This window comes from Podarcis melisellensis (genome assembly GCF_964234715.1).
Source record: "Podarcis melisellensis genome assembly, chromosome: 2".
In the NCBI taxonomy this organism is placed as follows: domain Eukaryota; kingdom Metazoa; phylum Chordata; class Lepidosauria; order Squamata; family Lacertidae; genus Podarcis; species Podarcis melisellensis.
In genome coordinates, this window is record NC_138529.1 from 102,891,276 (window position 1) to 102,915,660 (window position 24,385).

General features: G+C 45.1%; 1 protein-coding gene across 2 annotated transcripts in view; it reads left to right on the forward strand.

Annotated features, from left to right (window-relative positions):
* Nucleotides 1–2,989: 2,989 nt before the first annotated feature.
* ARIH2 (ariadne RBR E3 ubiquitin protein ligase 2) overlaps nt 2,990–24,385 on the forward strand; it is a 32,983-nt gene continuing 11,587 nt past the window's right edge. Inside the window, exons 1-7 of one of the 2 annotated variants that reach the window (XM_081902752.1) lie at nt 2,990–3,080; nt 11,066–11,412; nt 17,084–17,151; nt 18,744–18,807; nt 20,759–20,906; nt 21,586–21,707; nt 22,669–22,778. In XM_081902752.1, the coding sequence (XP_081758878.1) occupies nt 11,164–11,412; nt 17,084–17,151; nt 18,744–18,807; nt 20,759–20,906; nt 21,586–21,707; nt 22,669–22,778 (761 nt within the window). In that variant the 5' untranslated portion in view covers nt 2,990–3,080; nt 11,066–11,163. The other variant, XM_081902753.1, reaches the window with a different exon arrangement.

Genomic DNA, 24,385 nt, shown 5'->3' on the forward strand with positions numbered 1-24,385 from the left:
AAAGCTATGGTTTTCCCAGTAGTGATGTATGGAAGTGAGAGCTGGACCATAAAGAGGGCTGATCGCCGAAGAATTGATGCTTTTGAATTATGGTGCTGGAGGAGACTCTTGAGAGTCCCATGGACTGCAAGAAGATCAAACCTCTCCATACTGAAGGAAATCAACCCTGAGTGCTCACTGGAAGGACAGATTGTGAAGCTGAGGCTCCAGTACTTTGGCCACCTCATGAGAAGAGAAGACTCCCTGGAGAAGACCCTGATGTTGGGAAAGATGGAGGGCACAAGGAGAAGGGGACGGCAGAGGACGAGATGGTTGGATAGTGTTTTCGAGGTTACCAGCATGAGTTTGACCAAACTGCGGGAGGCAGTGGAGGACAGAGGTGCCTGGCGTTCTCTGGTCCATGGGATCACGAAGAGTCGGACACGACTAAACGACTAAACAACAACAACAAATGTTATTTATTTTGTTATACTGTTGACTGGTGATATTAAAATCAATTTAAAAGAAAAAGGAAAGGACAAATAGTCAAGTCACGGGTGGCTGAAATCACACCTAGGAGAAGTGTCAGGCTACCCGTAGGACCTAAGACTTGTCCAAGTACAGTGGTACCTTGGGTTAAGAACGTAATTCATTCCGGAGGTCTGTTCTTAACCTGAAACTGTTCTTAACCTGAAGCACCACTTTAGCTAATGGGGCCTCCTGCTGCTGCTGTGCTGCTGGAGCACGATTTCTGTTCTCATCCTGAAGCAAAGTTCTTAACCCGAGGTACTACTTCTGGGTTAGTGGAGACTGTAACCTGAAGCATATGTAACCTGAAGCGTATGTAAACCAAGGTACCACTGTAATTTGCATTGGCTTAGAGCTGCAGAGCCACAGTAGCCTCTCTGCTGCCACCTGCTGGAGTTTGCTCTTGCAACGCACCAACTGTTGCCACTGCAGCCTTTCTGCTGTCACCTGCCTGGGGTTACATTTATGTATACTTCAAATCACTCAGAGAGCTACCAATTTATCCTGATCTGGCACCTGATATCTATGTTAGAGAGAGAGAAAGAAAGGGTGCAAATGAGTGACAATTCAAAGTAAGCTTGATAAGGAAAGTGCAGCAGGTAGCCAAGAGCTCAGAAACAAGGCTGTTATACCAGCTCAGTGTTAACGCAAACTGATGTCTTAAAAAGTAGCCTTCAAACTTCCAGACTTTTCATGGATCTGTCAGCTGAGGATCTTCTGCAGGAGATTCCAGGGCAAATCCTACTGTCTAAGGATCATGGAAACTGTAGTTTACACCTCACAGAACTATAATTCCCAATATCCTGAGCAAAATGCGGTTCCCGGGATTCCTGGGGGAGGAAGTAATAATAATAATTTTATTTATACCCCACCAATCTGGCTAGGTGTAATAATGCATCAAACATTAAAAACTTCCTGATACAGGGCTGCCTTCTGTTCCCAATGAGTATTGCCTATTATTGCATCCAGGGCACATACAGTGTTACCTTGGTTTACGAACTTAATCCATTCCAGAAGTCCGTTCTTAAACCAAAGTGTTCTTAAACCAAGGCATACTTTCCCACAGCAGCGGAGGACTCAATTTACAAATGGAACATACTCAATAGGAAGCAAAACATGTTCTGCTTCCAAGGCAAAGTTCCCAAACTGAAATACCTACTTCAGGGTTTGCAGCGTTCTTAATCCAAGTTGTTCATAAACTAAGCTGTTCTTAAATCAAGGAACCACTGTATTCCCAAAGGGCCTTTAAGACAGTTAACAGGTTCTGTTGAGGTATGAATCAAATTAAACCTTTTCAATGAGCTGCAGAAGTACAGCGTGGATATTATAATGTTCTGGGTTGCTGGGCAAGTATCTAGGGTGAGATCTGGGGGAACAGGCATAGGATACAGTTCTTTGCACGCATTCTTGGGAGCGGGGTTGACAACTTCTTTCCTAACAGCCCGTTGCAGTGCCAGTAAAGGCAGCTTGATCTGCAGGCATTAAGAACATAGGAAGCCACCTTATACCAAGCCAGACCATCTAGTTCAGTGTCGTATAAACCAGTGGTAGCCAACATTGTGTGCGCTCCAGATGTTGCTGGATTAAAACTCCCATCAATCCTAGCCAGCCAATGGCTCAGAATGATGGGTGTTGTAGTCCAGCAACAGGAAGGCACCAAGTTGGCCTACCGTGACTGGTAGTGGCTCTCTAGATTTTCAGACACAGAGTTCTTCTAGCCCAGGGATCAGCAAACTTTTCAGCAGGGGGCTGGTCCACTGTCCCTCAGACCTTGTGGGGGACCGGACTATATTTTGAAAAAAATATATATAAATGAATTCCTATGCCCCACAAATAACCCAGAGATGCATTTTAAATAAAAGCACATATTCTACTCATGTAAAAACACCAGACAGGCCGCACAAATAACCTAGAGATGCATTTTAAATAAAAGGACACTTCTCTCATGTAAAAAACATGCTGATTCCAGTACTGTCTGCGGGCTGGATTGAGAAGGTGACTGGACTGGATCCAGCCCCTGAGCCTTTGCCTACCCATGTAGCCCTATCTGGGACCTTCTGCACATGAAACAGATCCTTAGCCATTGAGCTGGCCATCCCCATTCCCCTCCCACGCAACTCAAATAAAGATGCATAAATTTCAGGGATCTATCTATCATATATATGTATATGTATATTCCTTTTCTTCAGCCAAGAGTCTCCCAGAGCAGCTTACAAATCACTAAAACGGAAAGTGGCAGAGGTGGGAATTGCAGAACTGGTGACTCTCCCATGTTTGCAATTCGTGGAGGATGAGACCAATTTATCACGAGGAAAAATTGGGAGAGAGTGGAGAAAGCGCCCTCCCCCTCAACCACCCACGCTAATGGTTCAGGCCGCGGACACCCCGCACAATGGCTCGTTCCCGCCTTTGGTTTTTTTAAATCCCCTGAGGGGCGCTCCTACGTCACGGCCGCTCGGCTCCGTCCCCGCCCCCTTCTTCCCCGGCGGCGGAAGTGACGCCAGGCCGGAGGCCGGGGCTTCCGGTGCGCAGGCCACAGTGGCCCGGCTACCAATGGAGGAGCCCGCGGGGAGGTGATTTTCCTTCTTCTTCTTCTTCTGCTTCTCCTCCCCATTTCCCTCTCCCTCCCCGGCTCTCTTCCGGCGGCCCCCCCGCCTCGCTCGCTGCCGCTGCGGGAGCTGCTTTCCCCCGAGTCCGCGGCCGCTGCGGCCTCTACGCCGCCCTCCCCTCACTCTAGGTGAGCGCAGAGGAGGAGGAGGAGGAGCGGGGGGGGGGTGAGCCGGGCCTTGTTTACATGGAAGGGGAGGGCGAGCGGGGGGAGGTTCCGCCTTCCTTTGGGCGGGGGGGGGCTGAGGGTGAGTTTCAGGGCTTGGGGTGCGGGGGTTTTTTGGAGGGGTCCTTTCCCGTTAGACCCACAAGGGGTGGGAACCAGCGAGGGCTCTCTCCCCACTGCCACAGGCAGGCGGGTGGGTGGGGGGCAATGTTGTGGGCGAAACCCTGTCTCCCCCCCCGCCTTTGGGACCAGCCCACTTGGCCCTGCCAGCTTCATCATATTTTAATGTGTTTTAATCTTGTTTTTAAGTTGTAGTCATTCAACTTGTTTTTTTATTATTGCTTGTTAGCCGCCCTGAGCCCGGCCTTGGCGGGGTATAAATAAGAATTATTATCCAAAGAATGTAGGCTATGCGCTCGGGTGCTTCCTGAGCCTCCCTAGAGAAAGGGGAAATGGGGAGGGGATGGTGGGAGAGGTCCGTTGTAGGTTATTGGTGCCGGAGCTGCCTCTTTGTCCATGCACTATGTTCCTTCCCACCACCACCACTCGTATGTGAAATGATTCCCCACCCGCCTCGGCATCACAGTGGCTGCTCTAGCGTTAGGTATTTCTGCAAGTGGGTGCTAAACGTTTTAAGTTGGCCTCCCTCAACCTACCGTCGTCACCCACGTGTGTCCAAAACATCTGGGATGGCACCAGGCCGGAGTAGGCTGAAGCTTAAGTAGTGCCACCTGCGTGTGAGTCCGCGTACAGGTTGTGCAAATACAGTGGTACCTCGGGTTAAGAACTTAATTCGTTCTGGAGGTCTGTTCTTAACCTGAAACTGTTCTTAACCTGAAGCACCACTTTTGCTAACGGGGCCTCCTGTTGCTGCCGCGCCGCTGGAGCACGATATCTGTTCTCATCCTGAAGCAAAGTTCTTAACCCGAGGTACTATTTCTGGGTTAGCGGAGTGTGTAACCTGAAGCGTATGTAACCTGAAACGTATGTAACCCGAGGTACCACTGTAATATCTTTTGGAAGGAAGCAAAATGTGTGTGTTGCAGAAGACATACAGTCTGCATTTAACTGTCCATAAGATGGGGAGGGGTATCACCACAGAGTATTTAGCAGCGGAGGGGGGTCTGTGCGGAAATGTATTTAACTTTTACGTTTTGTATGTACAGGTAGCATTTGCGGTGTGGTACAGAAGGCACTTCTAAGTGGAAGCTTTTGGCTAGGCAGGTTTGAGCCATAGTTAACTGCCATACAGACGTCTTTGTCACCTCCACTAAGTCTGTGGTCCCAGCCACATTTGCATAATTTGCTGGGACTTGGGTAGCTAAGGGATAGGTTGCTACGGAGCAGGCCGCTTTGCTTTTGTTCTGTTAGGTGGTCCCTGTTCTGAAAGGAATACTCTTGATTTAGTGAGGAGTTATATTACGGGGGGGGGGGGGAGAATCTGTGGGTTTCCAGGTGTTACTGGTCTGCCACTCCCATAATCCCTGGCCATTGGCCATGCTGGCTGGAAATGATGGGAGCTGAAGTCCAACATCATTTGGAGAGTCACAGGTTCACTGTTTCTTCTCAAGAGTCATGTAATTATTTGCTTCTGGTTGAAAATTTCCCTTGTGTGTGGATATTACTTAAAGTAGCTTTGGACTAAGGCTCGTAATTGTAGCAAATTATTTCTGGATCTATATAGCATTCATGGGTAGGTCCGTCTCCTGAAGGCACTGTATAATCTTCTTTTAAAACTGGGCATTTCATACTGTAGATAAGTGCTCAACACAAATTTTGTACATTCTCCATGATACATTGAACTGATCTTGCATGTCAAAGCTGTGTCAAAACATCCAAAGGATCAGTCACCTTTCAAAAAACGAAGTTTCTCTGTAGTTGTTTCACTCTGCGAGTCAAGTTGTTGTAGCAAAATAATTGCAATAGTTTTAATGTCCTAATCCGGCATACCTAGGTTTGGGAACAGATGTTGAACCACTGTTACCAATGTGGGGAATAATAATAATAGAATTCCTTGGTTCAATTCATGTCACACTACAGTTTGCCTAAGACAACTGAATCTAGTACAGAGTTAATCAGTTCCTAGTGGCTACTGTTGACAGTAATGAAAACAAACAGGTGCAGGACAAGAGACTGATTTGGAGCAGGGGGAAGTGTCTGATCCCAGAATTCAGATGTGAATGTATTGGGCATCCTTCTCCAACCTGGTGCCCTCCAGATGTTTAGTATTACACCAGGTTGGAGAATGCTGGTACAGGCAACCCCTGATTTGTGTGGGAGTTGTGTTCCTGGCCCCAGTGTGCATCAGGGGAGTGCACATAAGCCTGTTCTGCCCTCTTCTGGGTCCAAAATGACCCGTGTGCCAGTGGTGACACATCAATTGAATGTGTGCTAAATAATTGCCACCTGTATTGGGCATCTGTGTCCCCTTACACTGTGTTGACTGTCTCTCATGTAAATAAACATTGGCTGTAATTTTTAGTAGAATCCTGTGGACTCTACAAAATATGTAGAATCCTGGAAATTGACCAATTAATTCTTATTTTATTTAGACATTTATTCACTTCCCTTTAGCCACAAAGGCTCTTAGAGCAACTGACTTAACCAATGATAAGATGATGTCTTCCCTAAGGCTTGTAATCTAAAAAGACATGGCATATGAGGAAAAAAGAATGTGAGAGAGCAGGGAAAGCAAACTCAAGCACAAGTTCTTATAATGCACTTAGATGGTTCTGTCTGTGAAGATTCTGGTTGTCCAGGAGAGCAGCAACTTCTTGCCTATGCCAGCTGTCTTACCCTTGATAAAGAGAAGTCCTTCCCCAGGAAGCACTCTTGCCCACCCAGCTCAGATGTGGGAGCAGAGCAGGCGACAGTGTCCACGCCAAAAGATATGGATGGCACACAGTTCCTCAAGCAGCTGACTTAATGGCATTGGAATCCTCACATGAGAGGGCTTGATGGAACCACCATCCTCTCTTGCCAAAGGCAGTGGCAGTTCTGGCTGTCTTGGCCTCAACAAACAACAACCCCACCTAGGGCAGTACCTGTCTCCCAGATCAGATTTGGAAGCAGAGCAGCAGGAGACAGTGTCCAGGCCAAGAGGACGGGGGCTGTTCCTGCCGCACCATCCCAAAGACTGCAAAGACAATGCGGTTGCTGTAGGCGTGTATGGGTAACACTTTGCAGTACTTCAGTCATCTTAAATGTTTTACCATTCCAAGGATCAGGGCACTATACGAACTAAAGAGTGTGGCACAATGAGTTTTTATACAACAGAATTTTAGTCACTAACAAAATGCTTGAAAGAGGCTTGGATTCTGAAGGGAGAAAGCATCCAAATATTCTTTTACTAGAAAATGAGGATTGTTGAGGATTGTATTAAATACTTGTTCTCCCATGTAATTGACCTTCCCACATAATGTTTCCATGTTGACTAGTTCCTCTGGCAGTTGCTCTAATTTTTTTTCGAGTGCCTGCCTCTGAAAAGCATATGTAAGTTGGCCTTTTTAGTAGTGTGCTAAAATTTCAGGTATAGTATTGCCGTTGTTGTATGCTCTTGACAAAAAAAAAAAAAATCAATATTCTACGACAGCATGAAGCCTGAACAGAAATTTCTCTCATGTTTCCCCTTTATAGTCCATTAGTTTATACCGGGGTGGCCAACTGCAATCTACTCACAGGATTAAAAACTGGCAGTGATCAGGTCAACGTTGTTGACCTGTTTTTAGGGAGGAAGAAAGCCCCATTTTTGGGGAGAAAGAGGAACAGCCACTCACCAACAGATCGCTGGGGAATATGCTCCGTCTCCCAGCGATCGACCACGATCTACCGAAACCTCCTGGGGATCTACCATTTGATCACGATCAACCTATTGGACATCCCTGGTTTATACCATAACCCAGAGGTTTTCAACCTTTTAGAGTCCACAGCTCCCTTGATCAACTATATTCTTTCTGTGGCTCCCCTATGGGGAAATGTGCCCCGAGACTCAGAAGCCCAGGTATGTCACCCCTTGCCTGCAGAGCTGGCAGCCCCTCCCCCATTTTCAAACACTTCCCCTTGTGGAGTGTTCCCTCAGCCTCCCCATCTCTCCTCACCCTTGGCCAGCCCCAGGGGCACCATTTGTCTGGAGACCTTGTAGTCAGGGCTGCTGCAACAAACAGCCACATCAGCCTTTGGAAGGCAGAGATGTGAGGGGGCATCACAGGAGGGAGGGAAGGAAAGTGGGACGGAGGCCAGTGTTGCCTGCGGCACCCCTGACCATCATTCAAGGCACCCCAGGGTGCCACAACACACTGGTTGAAAACCACTGCCATAACCAGTGATTGCGAGTGATACTAAAAGCTAGTAATTATCCATTTTCTTCTGTTTTCTGACAAATATCTACTGCCACAGAGAAAGAGTAAAATATGCGCTTGATGTAATGCTGTTCTCCTATGTGTAGTTCTTACCTATGTGTAGTTCTTTAGCCTTAAACCATGGGTGGGGAACTAGCAGTGGGTAGAACAACAATTGCAAATGTTAGGTCTGTACAGTAGGCCATGCTCTCCCTCTGCCTGGGGGGAGTCCTGAGGACCAGATAGGGAGGCCTGGAGGGCTGCATTCGTTCCCTGAGCCTGAGGTTCCCCACCCCTGCCTTTAAACAGAACTAGTTATTCCTTAAAGGCTAGGTGAGAAACAGATCTGTGCTTTTAAAAAAGAATATTGTAGAGCTGGGGAAAGTTCAGAAGAGGACAACCAATATCAAGGGTCTACTATAATGAAAGGTTACATACAACCTTTGGGGCTGCTTTAGGAATGAGGTGTACAAATCAGACACAATGTGTAGTCTTTCCCCCTCTTTCATTCTGCTAGAGTCTAATGTGTGTGTGATGGACTAGCTTTTATTTTGGCAAATATAATAGAATATTACTGCCTTGTGTAGGAAAGTCCCTGCTATGGTTTTATAGTCAGATGGGTGCATTATGTTCTCCAGTGTAACTTGTTAAGGTGCCTTGAGGATTATTGGGGATCAGAAGCCAAGAAGTAATATGGAGTTTAGAGAGTCTCTGGAAGCAATCATAAGGACATTTTCCTGATCTAATTGAAATAGCTGATATTTATTTCCAAGTAAACATGCATAGAATCAGATTGTGTTTGATATTTGACTGTGTTTTCCTGCAGCTAAACAGTTTTTTTTTAATGGATGTAAACCAGCTCTGAGACTGGAGCTGAGTGTATACTCCACTAGACCAGTCTGAGAGAAGTGGAGTATTTAATTCTGGTCTATTTTATGCACCTTAATCAGTAATTCTGATTTACTTATTATGTTGATCAGAAGATGTAGGTTGCAGCTTGCTAAAGCCGTGATTTGCTCATTTTGCTGATGAGCTCTTTAGAGAATGCTTCTAGTCATGGTTGCTAGCAGTAATCAAATGTAAATAGACAAGTAAGTAAGTAAGTAAATAAATATCAGTGTAGATAGAATTCTGCCTTTAGCTATTCTGATATCTCCTAAGGATTAGTGTGCTTTTAAATAGATAATATTAGGGGCTAAGCCTGGGTCTTCATTAGATGCTTTGCTAATAATTTCCTGTCTTCTGAGCTTGGAATATTTGATGTGTTAATGTGATAACTTTTGGTGTGCTTATCTTTCATTCCTTGGGCAAGAGGCAGGCATATCTTTCCATTTCACCATTCAGCTATTAATTCAGCCAGCTTGCTTTTCAGCTGTGAAGCAAGGGGATGGTGACACTTTAAAAGGTCATGGGAACCTGAGTTATGCACTGTCACTGCTTCTGCGTAGAATTTAGCACCATTAGTTATACAGAGGTGCAATTTTTGCCAAGAAAGGTTATCATCCGGATGAGGCAAGTAAATGGCATATGCGAAAGTTTGGGGATGGTAAACTGGTAGTGGGCAGTGTGAAAAGGGGTGGTACTTTGCAGAAAAGTGACTTTTGGAAGCAGGAGGTAGAGAACAGTCGTATGTGTACAGAACACCATGGAGAGGAGATGCAAAGAAAGTAAAAATGAATTTTATTTGAACAATTGTGAGATATTGAATCCTTACGTATAGCAATATAGAAAGGTAGTATACAAGTTAAAAGTGAAATTTTAAAAATGAAAAATAAATCCTGAATCCAGCCCTGTGGTCAGATCCAGTTTCCCAATGCTGCATCAAACTGAAGTTCGGGCATAGGGTGAGGGGTGTAACCAGTCGACTTGGAAGCATGTAGACAACCTGTCCTGGGTGGAGTTGCCTTCCTCCTAAAATACAAACAATCATTGACAGATTGCCTTATCTCCTCTTAAGTAGGCATCAACAGGTTTTCAGCTTGGAGGAGCTCCTTGGAGCCTGCGTTTCTACTTGATGCACACTTGGCAGCTGTCGTCAGGAGCTCCTTATTCAGCTACACCAGCTCTGCCCCCTAGGAAGAGCCAGCCTGACACACTGTAATGCACTTGACACAGGGCTGTCTTTGAAGGCTGTTGAGGAACTTCGACTGCTCCAGCATGCAGTGGCTAGTTTGTTAACGAGATTGGGCCAAACTTGCCATATTGCACTGATCGTCAGTGAGCTGCACCACTTATTTTTGAAGCACTACTCAAAGTGTAATGGGACGCGGGTGGCGCTGTGGGTTAAACCACAGAGCCTAGGACTTGCCGATCAGAAGGTCGGCGGTTTGAATCCCCACGACAGGGTGAGCTCCCGTTGCTCGGTCCCTGCTACTGCCAACCTAGCAGTTCGAAAGCACGTCAAAGTGCATGTATATAAATAGGTACCGCTCTGGCGGGAAGGTAAACAGAGTTTCCGTGCGCTGCTCTGGTTCGCCAGAAGCGGCTTAGTCATGCTGGCCACATGACCCAGAAGCTTTACGCTGGCTCCCTCGGCCAGTAAAGCGAGATGAGCGCCACAACCCCAGAGTCGGTTATGACTGGACCTAATGGTCAGGGGTCCCTTTACCTTTACTCAAAGTGTTAATTTTGATCCATAAATTTATGCGTACATGGCCTGAAGGAATGCTTTCTCCGTTGTGTTCTCGCCCCATTTTTGCAGATCTTTCGATGAGAGACAGCTGAGGGTGCTGCTACCGTCAGATGCATGGCCCCCAATGTGCCTCTGGGCAGCCCCCTCCACTCCTTTAGAAGGATCAGAAGTGGAGTTAGGTTTAGAAGACCTTTAGAAGGACTTTTTGTCCTTTGTGAAATAATTAATGAGAGCTGAAATACTGGAAACCCATCACACTTCTAGGTGGGCAATTTGAATGTCTGCTGTTAAGATTTGTTATGTTTTGATTATTTTAAATTGGGCTATTTGCATCTGTATGGTGTAGTGTACAGTTTTTAGTTTTCGTAAGCTGGTTTTCTCTCTCTGTTAGAAAACAAGGTACAGACTGAAACAAATACAAATTAGCACAATTAAAACAGAAGATGGATATATTTCTGTGGCACTTTTCAGAGTACAAAGTCTGTTGCAGTTCTTTTCCCACTTAGATTTGCAGCAGCTGGAGCCCTGTGAGGTAGACTGAAGAGGGGGAGTGAGGCATGGAGCAGGAATCTGAACATGACTCCTGAAGCGACCTGGGCATAGGAATAGTAATCATTCAGTGTCTTACAAAAAAAGTGGTCTGCCTTCATTGCGTATGAACATCACTACTTACTATTTTAACTTTCTTGAATTCCCGCCCTGCCCCCCCCATATGAATTCTGTTGTTCTTGTCTGGTTATTTGCAGGCATTTTGTGGGCATTAAACTTACTCATATATTTTCCTTCCCCCCCCCCCTTCCCCTGCCCCAAATTTAGGAGCCAGAGAAGTCAAATGAAGTCAAAAGAGCGATAAGAGTTGTTGAAAAAGAAAAAGGACGTTACTCTCCTGCTCCGCAGTTTGGCTGAGCACTAAGATGTCTGTGGACATGAACAGCCAGGGCTCTGACAGCAACGAAGAGGACTATGATCCAAACTGTGACGAGGAGGAAGAGGATGAGGAACCTGGGGACATTGAGGATTACTATGAGGGGGTGGCAAATGACGTGGAGCAACAGGGAGCAGATGCCTTTGACCCTGAGGAATATCAGTTTACCTGCCTGACTTACAAGGAATCGGAGAGTACCCTGAATGAGCACATGGTCAGCTTGGCCTCTGCATTAAAGGTGAGCAGCACTGTGGCATGCGATGAAGGTGCACCTTTAAGGCTGCAAAACGGACAAGGAAAACTTGAACCGCTTGGTCTGCCATCAGAGCTGTAAGTGAAAAATGACCAAAACTGCTGTGGATCTGGGGTGGCTGTGTTTCCGGTTTCGCTTTGTGTGTGTGCCCCTTTTCACAGAGCACAAGTGCTTTAATGCTCGTAGGCACCAAATATGGCTGAACTCTCCTTTACTGACTTCCTAGTACTTAACACAGGCATAGGCAAACTCGGCCCTCCAGGTGTTTTGGGACTACAATTCCCATCATCCCTGACCACTGGTCCTGTTAGCTAGGGATCATGGGAGTTGTAGTCCCCAAACATCTGGAGGGCTGAGTTTGTCTATGCACTTCTTGTTTAAGAAAGTTTCTAGTGCTCAGTGCTGTATATTTTTGCGGTGGTGTCTGTTCCAGGCTTAAGGTCAAATGGGATTTGGGGTAGGATTTCTCTCCCTTTTAGTCACTGTTCATACTGTGGCTCTCGTTTCTTCCCATGGCCTTTCAATGCTAATCTCCTTATCTGTAGTAACATCTTTGCAAATGCATCTCCTCTTTACTTGCCACTGCCATTTCAGTCCTTTCTAAAATGACTGCTGTAAAATGTAGTATTGCAGTTGGAATAAACTCTGGTGAACTGCTAACTTAATTATCTCTTTCATAGACCCTTTTCTTTTGCAAAGCATCTCAAAGGAGAAAGAAAGTCAATTGCACCTGTCCTAAGAGATCTGTCAAACCAAGCTCCCATATTCGCCATCTTGCATGGGGAAGCTGGGACCAAACCAGAATGAGAAATCATTTATAGGGGCATTAGGAAAATGGAAGGATGATGTGTAGCTTGTGAGCCTGAAGTTACTAGCTGTTTTCTTCTTCTTTGGCGATCACTCGTAGCCGAGTAAGATTGTCTTCCATAAACACGGTTTTAACAGTGAGTCTTTAAGTGACTGTGGGGGCCAGTTCTGGATCTGTGTGTCAGTGATGCCCATGCTGCTCCCCCGGGATGAAATCTAGAATAAATAAGGCAAAGTGTTTTGCTGTGCTAGCTTGCATTAAGCAAAATGGTAGCTCTTGATCTGAGCTTCATTTTGGGTTGCTTAAGAGTTCTCAGTGCAACTGGAAAGCACTTTTATTTGTAATTCTTTGTTGCATCATAATTGGGTCTTACTTCTGCAATGCACATTTGGCCCCAGAAGTTATTGCAAAAGAGGAAGCCCAAGACGATATGCAAATAACCGAGGAGCTAAAATAGATTCCAAGTGAGTACACGGAGAAAAGACACATTAAAAGTTCCAGTTCAGCAATTTGATAATGTGTTGTGCATCTTAAGGAGAAATAATCATAGACTTCAGGAGAAGCAGACTGGGTCTCCTGAAATCCTATAATTACCATGACAAATGAATTGTTAGAGATAGGCGCTGTTGCCTGCTGCTGTACCAGTGACTAATTGCTCCGGGGGGGGGGGGGGGAGAGAGACAATTTCTGTGTGTGTTGAAGGGAAGAGAACAATAATCTGTAAGTATTTGGTTAATAATGCTTGGGCAGTAGCCTTAATCTAGAAGCATTCAAGCCCTTTTGCAGATGCTCAGAGACGAGTTCAATTTCTGAGCAGAAGCCAGCATTTGACACTTGGCGCAAGCCATCTGGCATAATCGTGACACGTAGTAATGGACTGCCGTGAACTTAAAGCCACTAACAACTCTGAACCACCAAGAAAGTAATGCACAGAATAGGTTTCTGTTGCTCATCTTATAACAGCACTATAGACACTTGAAACCTCACCTAATATTCACCAGGCTAAGAGTTATGAACCAAATGAAACTCTGGACACAATAAATTCTGTGAAGCTTAAAGGTAAAGGTACCCCTGACCGTTAGGTCCAGTCGCGGATGACTCTGGGGTTGCAGCGCTCATCTTGCTCTATAGGCCGAGGGAGCCATCAAGACATAATTGAGAACGGCAGTCTTGTTCTGTATGCGCACATTAAGTGCCTGATGTTCCTGGAAAGGACGGTGGAGCTCTGAATTCTCTGAAAGTGTGCTAATAGATGCATGGCCCACTTCCACACTTAAAGTTTCTAACTTCATTGTGGAATCTTACTTGCTCTTTAGAAGCTGGTTTTTTCCAGGGGTCTCCTTCCTCAATTTTTGAACTGCCATCTAGATTTGACAGCGGAAATAACCTAGATTCTTAATTGGCATTGTGCTCTTTAAATGCATTGTCAAGCTGCATTCCCTTCGGCAGGAAAGAGGATATATTTCTCGGCTAAGCCAAGTTTGAGGCAGTTCACGGCGAAGAAATCAAGCAGTTATAACTCTGGGAATGGTTTTAGTGTGCAGTCTTGCTTTTCTCCAGCCTACCAAAAAGAGGTGAAGGCAAAGCCCCTATTAATTGGAGTTGGTGCTTTTTAGCCAGGCTCACTTCCCATTCTGGTTAAATGATATTCTGGATATCATTATATGAGCAGCCTCCATTGAACCCCGGGAGCCTTCTAATTACAAACGTGTCATGCTTTGCAATTACCGCTATGTCACCTTAGATACCTTGAGCAATTATTCTTAGCAGTACTTAAACCTGTGCTGTGATTATGGCCACCTAAACAGCTTTGATAATCCTGAGCTAATCCTTTTGTGACTGCTTCTAGTGTGTTGTGCTGCCAAATCGGTCCTTCAGAGACCTGCCTTGGTTGGCTGCTTTATTTGTCACGTTGGAAACAGGGTCTGCATCAGCATCTTGGCAGGTCTGGCCAACGGCTACCACCAATGCTTTGCTGCTGCTGCTGCTGCTCAATGCCCTCTCTATCTTTCTCTTTGCAGCAACAGAGCCAGCTCATTATTCCCCCCAACACTGCATCCCAATTCCCCCCCCCCTTTCTTAAAGCAACGTGATTTGTCACTGCAATAGTGGTAGCCATGCTGGTAGCTTTTTCTGCCTCTTCCTCATAACCAGGACTCTGAGAAAAGGCCAAATAAGTTTTCCTTCATAGCAAGGTGTTCTGGGATAGGTGACCACAAGAATGTTTACTTGAGGACTAGGAAGACTTCTTAACCTGGAACTTTTAAAGCACAGAATGCAGAGCCCAGGCAAGGCAGCAGGAGAGAAGGTCGATGGTCACACAGGCTCTGCAGACGAGAGTTGGGCTTCCCTCACAAGCAGTGAGCACACACTGGAGCTGGAGACACTGTGTTTCACTATACTTTTTAGGCAGAAATCAAGTTAGATGAACTTGCTTAAGGGTCCTTGTCGAGTTGGCCTCCCCTAAGGTCAACAATTATGGTCAAGTTAAAGGGATCCCTGACCATTAGGTCCAGTCATGACCGACTCTGGGGTTGTGGCGCTCATCTCGCTTTATTGGCCCAGGGAGCCGGCGTACAGCTTGACTAAGCCGCTTCTGGCAAACCAGAGCAGTGCACGGAAACGCTGTTTACCTTCCCGCCAGAGCGGTACCTATTAATCTACTTGCACTTTGATGTGCTTTCGAACTGCTAGGTTGGCAGGAGCAGGGACCGAGCAACGGGAGCTCACCCCGTCACAGGGATTCGAACCGCCGACCTTCTGATTGGCAAGTCCTAGGCTCTGTGGTTTAACCCACAGCGCCACCCGCGTCCCTCAAGGTCAACAATTATCCTTGTTCTAACATTTAAAAGAGATCTGTTCTTTCCTTTTTCCATTATCTTAGCCCTTGTTTTGGTATGCTGTGGTCACTCTGCATAAAGAAAAAAATAATGTCTCATAAGGCAAAGTAGCTGGATGTCTAGTCTGTTTCCTTGGCAAGCCTGAATATAGTGCTATCGGGAAGACCTGAGCCTCTTCCCCGGGGTCACCACTTACCGGGCAATCTTGCGTAGCTTTAATTGTACAAAAGCTACTTTGATACCTTTCACTTTCTCCTTGTTTGATTTGGGGAAATGAGCCACAAGTGTACAGAGGCAGCTCAAAATCCATCCTACGTCTCTTTTGATTCATGGATCCCTAAGGCTACTACTCTTGTGGATTTGCAAGAAGTAAAAATCTTGTCTCACAGCAGTTGGATCTTTGCAGCATGTGGAGAGCGGGGGAAGCACAGGAACATATTGCAACTGCTGAATCCTGCCCTATGGAACCTGTCTCTGCACAACAGCACCCAAACCACCAGACTAAGAAATTTCTATTTATCCAGACTTTTGGTAGTTAAGGTAGCCTCTAGGGTGGGGTAGGACCTGTCCTACTTATTGTGTTGTTGCTTGAGCATTTTAGGAGTTTTGTTATTGGACATTGTGTTTAAAAATTTCCAGCTTTTAACTGATTTTATCTATTTGCATTTTATCTTAAGTTGCTTTGAGCCTTTAGTTTGTATAAAGCAACTGACAAATGCTGATAGTAGTAGTAGTAGTAATAATAATAATAATAATAGTAATAATAATAAACCAACATGTGTCCAGTCACTCAGCTGCTGCTCATCTTTATGACTGCCCTTTTTCCACATGGTCAACAGTTTGCAAGTTACCCGTATTTTTCGCTCTATAACACGCACCCGACCATAACACGCACGTAGTTTTTAGAGGAGGAAACTCTGTAGGCATGCCACCCGTAGGCATTCCCTCCATAACACGCACAGACATTTCCCCTTACTTTCTAGGAGGAAAAAAGTGAGTGTTGTGGTGCAAAAAATATGGTAATCTTTAGTTTTGAATTGTGAATTGCTGCTGATAGTGGTTACAAGTAAAAAAAAAAAATTCATACCAATGGGTTGTATTAAATGGAGTAATTTTTAGTTACTCATTCTTCTGAATGTCGCAACTTCCGGAGAAACCGGGAGGAATGGCTTTGAGCGTGAAATTGAGGTGCAAGTTGTGGGGTGCTTTTCTGTAAGGAGACTGAGGAACTAAAAGAAGCCACAGTGACGTTTCTCAGGGCCCTGTTCCTGTTTCAGTGCATGAGGAAGAACCTGAAGAAGCAAAAACTTCTTCCATTGCCTATTAATTCCTGCTAATCAGTTTTGCAGGCATCTACCTCCGATGAGAGGAGCTGGTTCCCAAATCTGTGCAGATACAGCCCTGCAGGTACACTTTGATATGAAGCCTGTTTAAAACCACCCATTGCAGATTACTTAATTCTTCCTTGAATGTCACTGGAATCAATGGAGTCTTGGGCAGAGCTATAAGGTTTGCTTGGCACAGTCAACCTTATGAAATGCATTCTTCTGCTTGCATAATTCTTCCAATATTTCAGTTATCAAATCTGGAGTAAGGGGCTTTCGCTAGTGCAGGATTTCCCAAACTTGGGTTTCCAGCTGTTTTTGGACTACAACTCCCATCATCCCTAGCTAGCAGGATCGGTTGTCCGGGATGATGGGAACTGTAGTCCGCAATCAGCTGGCGACCCAAGTTTGGGAAACCTTGCGCTAGTGTGAACCGTTAGTTGAATCCCTCCCATGCTTTTGTTCTTGGTCTCGAGACATAAGTGGAAAACTAAGTAACATGGTGGCTAAGGGGAAGAACATTTGAGAGGGGTAGATATTTGCTTTTCCTGGAGAATTTTGGTAGCATTGTGAAAGTACAAATTGGCCTTGTTTTGTAGATATGGGAGGCAGATATGTCCTTTCAGCACGTATGTTTGACACGTTAATTTAATCTGGTTTCTCCCCTTCCTTTCATTCTTTAGGTGTCCCATGCAGTTGCTAAGCTTGTATTAGTTAGCTTCCACTGGCAAATCTCAGAAATTTTGGAAAGGTAAGCATGTCTTCAAGCTGTGGAGCATTACTACTGTGGTTTTCTTTTCACTGCCCTTGGAGTGTCATATTTTCTTTTTCTTTGAGCCGTTTCCAGAGTTGCAATCCTATGAACACTTGGTATTGCACACTGGGGTTTAATTTTCAAGCAAGCAGATGTTGGCTACTTTGAAAATTGAAAAAAAGGATAATGATCCATGGCTGATGAAGAATATGGTTCATTGGCTGGCCTTGGTTTGGACATAAAACAAGGGCTACACGTGTAGGCTGAAGCAAAAAAATCAAAAACGTGCACAAAAACACTGATTTGAAAATTCAGTTTATGTGAATAGTAGTAGCTAGCATAAAACACCCATTTCCAAATATATCCTTCATCAGTGTATATACATTTTGCTGTAAGGCCAAACACACAAAACAATTAACATGTGTTCAATATACCGCCTATAAACATTTTAAAACTATAAGGCCCTGCTGATATAAATAATAAATTTCATTAATACAATAAAAGTTATATAAAAATACTCCAAAAGCTACTACAGCCATAATATAAACACTTCAGCTAATAAAGCACATAAATAATTGTTGCTTACCAATCTTACGATCATACAAGCCTCGCTGAAACAAAAGAACTTCCCTGGTGTCCTGATCTTAATGCCAAATCCTATTGTATCTCAGTTATACTTCTACACAAATTTAATTGGTTGCAACTCTGTCTGCTTTTGCTCATTAGCATTTGATGCTGAATACACTACTATTCACATAAATTGAAATTTTCAAATCAGCCTTTTCGTGCATAGCCTTGGTTTGGGACAGGATTCCCCCCCCCCAACCTTATACTTTGTTTATCATAATGACCTGCCTTCCTTGGTGGTTGGGATGCTGAATAAAATTATGAATGTATTAATAATAATAATTTTTATTTATACCCCGCCCTCCCCAGCCAGAGCCGGGCTCAGGGCGGCTAACATCAATAAAATCACAGTAAAAACATAATGCGGGGGGGGGGGGGAGACAAAACAACCCAATTTAAAATACAATATAAAATGCAGCCTCATTTTAAAAGTAGCTGATAAATCAAGACCATAAGGGGAGGGAAACATAAGAGTCAGACTGAGTCCAAACCAAAAGCCAGGCAGAACAGCTCTGTCTTGCAGGCCCTGTGGAAACATGTCAAGTCCCGCAGGGCCCTAGTCTCTTGTGACAGAGCGTTCCACCAAGTCGGGGCCAGTACTGAAAAGGCCCTGGCCCTAGTTGAGACCGACCTAACCACCTTGCGACTTGGGACCTCCAAAATGTTGTCATTTGTGGACCTTAAGGTCCTCCGCGGGGCATACCGGGAGAGGCGGTCCCGTAGGTATGTGGGTCCTAGGCCGCATAGGGCTTTAAAGGTCAAAACCAGCACCTTAAACCTGACCCTGTACCAGGAGCCAGTGCAGTTGGTAAAGCACTGGATGAATGTGATCCCGCCGCAAGGACCCCATAAGGAGCCTTCCTGCGGCATTCTGCACGTTTCCCGCTGAAATCTGTAGCTCTTGTTTCATCAGCTCTGCAGCTATGGTTCTGTGCTGATTGAAGTTTTAACTCTTCCATCAGGCACAAGTCCAATTCTGTCCAGTTGCTAGTGGAAGCACGAGTTCAGCCTGCCTCATCCAAACACGTGAGTAACGGACTGTTCCGGCATGCTTTATGCTAAAACTCCTTGTATAGTTCCCCAGAGACTAGCCCTTGCCTCCTTGCCTGCTCTCTGCTGGCTCATGCAGTGCTGCTCTTGTGGGTTCAGTAATAAAATTCTGGCGTAAAGCTATGATCCTGACCTTTTGGATCTGGTCAGATCTCTCAGATTTTGCCGCAGGAAGCAGTCAAATGCACTTCAGCTGCCGGTTGTTGTACAGCAGTGGTGGCCAGGATCTGTAGGGTTTAATCTGCATAGTAAAGGATTAGTTCTCTGTTATCTTCATCAGTTCTTGAAAGTTACCCTGAACTGTGTTGTTTTAAGAGTATGGCTAACCAAGCTACCAGCTCTGGAAAGAGGTTGCTCTTTTAGTTTCAAGCAGAAAGGTCTTGTGTATCCAGAAAGCTCTCTGTGATTAGGAAGAACCTAATTGACTTCGAAAACCTAGTTGACTTGGAAAATGGATTAGATAAGCTTCTGGTTCATAGATTTAACCTTTTTACAAGTGCGGTTGGGACATTTGCACATCTTGGGGAATTCTGTGAGCAGAAATGTAGCTCTCTCGTGCTCTAAACAGGATGTGCAAGTTGGAGGGTTCTTTTGAGCTACATTCCAAACCATAAATGAGTTTGTTGGTAATGTACTTAATTGCCCTGAGATCAAAACCAGCCTCGCTGCCCTACTGTCTCACAGAAAGCACCCAATACTGTGCTGAGCAGCTTGCTCAGCTCTTCACTGTCCAAAAGATCAGGCCTTGTATTGCTTCTCCCCTTTTACTTGAAATATATTTAGTTGCTCTCAACATGTCTTACCCTATAGAGGTGATGGGACCTTGTTGCTGGACTACAACTCCCATCATCCCTGAACATTGTCTGTGCTGGCTGGAGTTGATGGGAGCTGGAGTCCAAAATCAGGAAGGGCCAAAGGCTCCCCAACTCTGATGTAGAACAATATTATTATTTTTTTAGAACATGGTGGAATATAGTTGTTGCAATAGCTGATCCATTGTCCACTTGCTACCCTGCAGTGTTGATATAATTAATATAACTGCTGAAAACTGCAAATCCAGAGACTCTTGAGAGGAACAGCTTCTTTTGCCATTGGCAGATAAGTGGGCCTAACTGGTACAAGTGTCTCCACGGATCACAATTAGATTCCATGTACTTAAGCTCACTTAACATACATTTTATCAATAAAAGTGTATTAATATGTAGAAGCCCATGTATATTATCCAATGCTGGAGACTTGTTAACATGGTTTGGTAGATCAACAAGATATAACTGGACACAAAGTCTCGAACATGAGCTGGAGATGTGTGGCTAATAAACATGCATTTAATATAGGCCACATAACTTTGATGAATGAGATGTCAAATGAATGAGTTGGTGGCTTTGTTGATATGCTTGTTTACAACTGTTTCTCCAATGTTTTTATCTGATCCAATATTCACTCTTTGATGATCAAGTCTGAGTTTGAGGATTAGCTAACAAAGGAATACCCCCTTCTAATCATTCTTGCTGCTGATTTATTCTGTAATATGAGCAGCGTAAAGAAATGGCTCCCTCTTTGATCTGGCCACAGAGTGAAACCTAGTTTGTCGTCCTCCCTGTTTTTAATTCATCCTCCCATTTGGCCAAGCCCTTGGGGGGATAGCCGTTAAATCGATTCTGAAAAGAGCAGTGAGAAGCAGTTGTCAGAAGCTCAGAGTGACATGTGAACAGCATAAAGTAAATGGGTGCAGTAATCTACGAGCCAGCGAAGTGTGAATGCATCCCAAGAAACTACAGTGTGTTGCATTTTGTTCCATTCTTGCTACCAGTTCCCACGTAGGATGAAACATCGCAAGTCATTCAGACGGTTTGCTGCAAACTGCAGTCTGGGCTCTTGTCAGTAATTTTAGCTTTCTCTCCCTCCCTTCCCCCTTTTCGAATCCCAGGCCATGGTACATTCCTCCCAGCACTGCGCGGTCTGTATGCAGTTTGTCCGAAAGGAAAACTTGTTGTCTCTGGCTTGTCAGCACCAGTTCTGCCGCAGCTGCTGGGAGCAGCACTGTACAGTTCTCGTCAAGGATGGAGTTGGAGTTGGTGAGTTCGGAGCAATGTACCCCTTCTGTACCCCTTCACATGTCTCTTCCCTGCTATCTTCTTTCAACTTTAAAATCCTTTCATAATCTTACGTGAGCAGAGGCGGGGAGCCTGTGACCCTCCAGTCCCCGATACGTGGAGCATGGCTGATCCAATGCCTTAAGTTGCATTTATTTATGTTTTTCACCCCAGCAGTTACAGAACTTGTTGTGGGACATCCATCAGTCCCATGCAGCCTTTTCTGTAACTTTCTGATCTCCACCCACAGATTCAGTCATACAGTCAACTGCCTTAGTCTTCTCTGTTCTCTTGGTTCAATACTTCTGGTGACAGAGAGAGAGAGAGAATATAAACATAAGCCAGTGTGGTGTAGTGGTTAAGAGCGGTAGTCTCGTAGTCTGGTGAACCGGGTTCGCTTCCCTGCTCCTCCACATGCAGCTGCTGGGTGACCTTGGGCTAGTCACACTTCTCTGAAGTCTCTCAGCCCCGCTCACCTCACAGAGTGTTTGCTGTGGGGGAGGAAGGGAAAGGAGATTGTTAGCCACTTTGAGACTCCTTTGGCTAGTGATAAAGCGGGATATCAAATCCAAACTCTTCTTCATCATCATCATCTTCTTTGTCGCTGGTGACACAGTAATGAGGTCGTCACATGCAATAGCTCCTCTGGCTTTTTAAACAGGTGTCTCCTGCATGGCTCAGGACTGCCTGCTCCGGACTCCAGAAGATTTTGTGTTTCCATTGCTACCTAGCGAGGAGCTGAAAGACAAATACAGACGCTACCTCTTCAGGGATTACATTGAGGTATTGTTTGCTGTTTTACCATCAGGGTGTTCTGTGTGTTCTTCAGTGCCATGGAAATACACATACAGTGGTACCTCCGGTTAAGAACTTAATTTGTTCCGGAGGTCCGTTCTTAAGCTGAAACTGTTCTTAACCTGAAGTACCACTTTAGCTAATGGGGCCTCCTACTGCCACCGCACCGCCGGAGCACGATTTCTGTTCTCATCCTGAAGCAAAGTTCTTAACCCGAGGTACTGTTTCTGGGTTAGCAGAGTCTGTAACCTGAAGCGTCTGTAACCCGAGGTACCACTGTAATACATTTCTGTGAATTAGCATCATTTCATTAAAACTCATTGTCCTCTATCCTGACAGATTCACTTAGCTGCCAAATGCTCCATTTTTACTCAATCACTATAAAATATAAAGTTATCCAATCTTTATTTTATCAAGGCTTCCTTATATTTTTTTTTAAATTCCTGGTTTTTTTCCTAAAAAAAACTCCAAACCACTGATGTACATGAAGAAAGCAAATGCAGTGGATCTATACCCCCACAAGAGATTTAAATGCCATTTCTTGATTATTTCTTCCGCTTGATAAAGAGAAAAAAAGTGCAGTTGTTTAAATCAGTTTAATTTCTTGAATGAATTTACAACTGACCTGAAGGGATGCTATATAAACAACTGTGGCAAGAAATAAGGGCATAATATCAGTTTCATAAAGCAGTTAGAAGAAAACAGTGTAAATATAATGTATGGATCAGGCTGGCTGCCAGAGCACATTAAAAAGCTTTTTATCTTTATTGGAAATCTGCCGGAGAATTCCCCCCTCCTTTTTTTCCACAAGGATAACAAGGACCTACATTGGGTCTTCCATAGGTTAGATTTCCAATATGATATGATGGACCTTTTTACAGAAGTAATAGTTTTTTCCCTCTCAACTTGGCTCATTTCTAATACAGGTTTGTGGTTGGTTTCTTTGCAGAGCCATTTCCAGCTGCAGCTCTGTCCCGGCGCAGACTGCCCTATGGTCATACAGGTACAGGAGCCCAAAGCTCGCAGAGTGCAGTGCAATCGATGCAATGAAGTTTTCTGGTAAGAAAATTAAACTTGAGTTGTGAGCAGAAGACAGCAAGGCATGAGTTTTTCTTAGTCAAGGGACCGGAATAGTCCAGAGAGGGAGACTTGAAAAAAGCTGCTTAGGCCATCCAATGCAAAGTATATGAAAATAAGACTTGGTGAGATCAAATTACCCATGCCAAATTGCTTCTCCAGCCGAGCTTTGGAAGTGTCCCTTGTGGCTGAAGAAGCTTGCAAACACAGCTGTACACAGCTACCTCTAAGGCAGAATTGTCAATGGCTGGCCAAATTGATGTATTAGGGATACGGGAAACTGCCTTACACCAAGTTGGACCAGTGGTCCTTCTAACTCTTATTGTTGACACTGACCGGCAGCAGCTCTCCAGAATGGAGTCCTCCTCAGCCCTCCCTAGAGATCCGTGGATTGAACCTGGATCCTTTTTCATGCCAAGTATGTTCTCTGCCACTGAGCTACAGACAATCCCCATTAAAGTTGTGAGCGTTGAATGAACACCCAAAGGAGATGCTACAACAGGGGTTACGGACCTTTTCTCAGCTCGAGGGCCACATTCCCTCATGGTAAACCTCCTGGGCAGGGCCAGGAGCAAACGTGGGTGTGTCTCCTGTCTTTTGTACCACGTCGACTACATTCCAGCCCCACAAAGTCCACACATCTTGTCAGCGTCCATCCAGACAAGCGGGAGGCATTATGGCAGCTCAGTAACACATTGTATGCAGGCAAAAGCACTCAGAGAAGCCATGGAGCAGGGCTGCTGAGGGGTGTAACCTGGGAGAGTCTTGAGGACCAGATAGGGCTGTGTTTGGTTCTCCAGGTCTGAGGTTCCCCATCCCTCTGCTACAGTAGAAATAATTTGCCAGGAGTGCATGATGGCTATTCACAATCAAGCCTCCCTGATTGGATGGCGCAGTCTTCAAATAACCTATCCTGAGTGAACTGTCACCAGAGGGATGGAATAAGAGTAGGGAGAAGAAGTGCTTATAAGGACTTTGAGGAAGACAGCAGTACTTTACTACAATACAGTCGTACCTTGGATCCCAAATGCCTTGTTGCTTGGACGTTTTGGCTCCTGCAGGAGCTTCCTGCAGCCAATCAGAAGCAGTACTTTGGTTTCCAAACGTTTTGGAAGTCGAACGGACTTCCTAAACGGATTCTGTTCGACTTCCAAGGTACGACTGTACGTAGTGACAGATGGGTAATGCTGTGAATACACTGCAGGAAAAAAACAGAACACTGCCATCAGAGGATGGAGTAGGGGGTGAAAGGACTTCTGCTATTGCAACAGGGCTTTCCTCCCTCCCCCCCCAAAAAAAATTCATTGATGGGGGCACGAGTGAACCCCTTGAACAGTGCGCAGAGTGAAGCAAGGTGGAATTGTTCCATGTGGCAAGCTGAAACGCTTGCACAGACTATATGATTGCCATAGCGCTGCAATGAATTCCTCCCACTGTTTTTTTCTGATTGGTTAGGGTGGAGTGTGTGCGTGGAGTGAGGGTCATTGTAGCCCTGTTGTCTGGCTCCTGGAAATTTCACTCAGCCCTTCCCCAGAGCTTACATGATACATGATACTGCTCACATAACATGCCCCAAGCTTACCTTGGCA